The following is a 1,084-nucleotide window of genomic DNA, read 5'->3' as shown; positions in this document are numbered from 1 at the left end:
AGCTCACCCTCCTCATCATCCACATAACCACAGATTGCTTGTTACTTCCTCCCATCCTCCAACTCTATCTCCTCCCTCAGATGACTATTCTTTCCTCTTGAACCAACACGGACATGCTCACTTCCATTCTTCTGGGTCCTAACAACCACATTTCCTGCCTTGCTATTCGCCACAGTATACGGCTTGTTGCCCTCCGCTGTAATCAACTGACCTCTAGGAAGAAACTTACTACCGTCCTCTGCCCCTCGGTCAAATTGCACTAACAATTCCTTCTTACTAACCTCATCAGGAACCATAAGCTCACTCCTATAAGAACCCACCATCCCATTTCCATTTCCATACTCATTTTGATCAACCCAAAGAGGGTTTTGGTCTAGGGAAGTTGAGAACTTCCTTGCTCCAGTAATCTCACAAAGAGACTCCTCAGTGGCTTGAAGAACCAAAGGATCAGGGAACAGACATGGTGTTGGCTCCATGTCCTCCTCCATAAGCACCTGATTTATGTGCTTGATCACAGTGTTAGAAAACTCACCATCATCTCCTACAGGGCTAAAGCTCGAAGACAGAGCAGAGTTCATGGGGTTTGGGTCCAAAAAGCTAAGATGATCAAAAGGGTCAACACTTGGGTACTCGTTCAACATATCGAGTAAAAGGGTTTGATCGTTGAAATTGGGATATCCACAGAAAGGTGAATCCATGATTTTGAAATTCACAAAATTGAAGGAAACCCAATTCCAGTTGGGTGAAATGAAGAAGCAATTTGATGCGAGTTGGGTTTGAAGAATCTGCTTACCTGAGAGAGAGATATGCCAAACCCTGATCGCAAGTGCGCGTCAAAAGAGATGAGTTCGAAGCAGAGGAGATGGAGCTCTCAGGCTGATAGCTGAGGTAGATAAGCTTGAATGAAAAAGAGAGAGAACTGAAGAACAAGAAGAAAGCTTTGTAAATTTCTGAGTAATTAGCAGCCTAGCAGGAATGAATTTAACAGAAAGGTTTTTTACAATTATACTAAACCAGCTAAGCTTACAGTCTGAGCTACGAAAGCAACCACTAGAATAAGAATATAGCCTCGGAAGTTTTTTTT

General features: G+C 43.1%; 1 protein-coding gene across 1 annotated transcript in view; it reads right to left on the bottom strand.

Moving 5' to 3' along the window:
- LOC101308272 (scarecrow-like protein 14-like) overlaps positions 1–706 on the bottom strand; it is a 2,172-nt gene extending 1,466 nt beyond the window's left edge. The window contains exon 1 of the mRNA XM_004295919.1: positions 46–706. Coding sequence (XP_004295967.1) covers positions 46–698 — 653 coding nt within the window. The 5' untranslated portion in view covers positions 699–706. The remainder of the gene's footprint in view (positions 1–45) is intronic.
- Positions 707–1,084: the final 378 nt, after the last annotated feature.

This window comes from Fragaria vesca, linkage group LG3 (assembly GCF_000184155.1).
Source record: "Fragaria vesca subsp. vesca linkage group LG3, FraVesHawaii_1.0, whole genome shotgun sequence".
NCBI lineage: Eukaryota > Viridiplantae > Streptophyta > Magnoliopsida > Rosales > Rosaceae > Fragaria > Fragaria vesca.
This window is presented reverse-complemented; position numbering and strand designations above follow the sequence as displayed.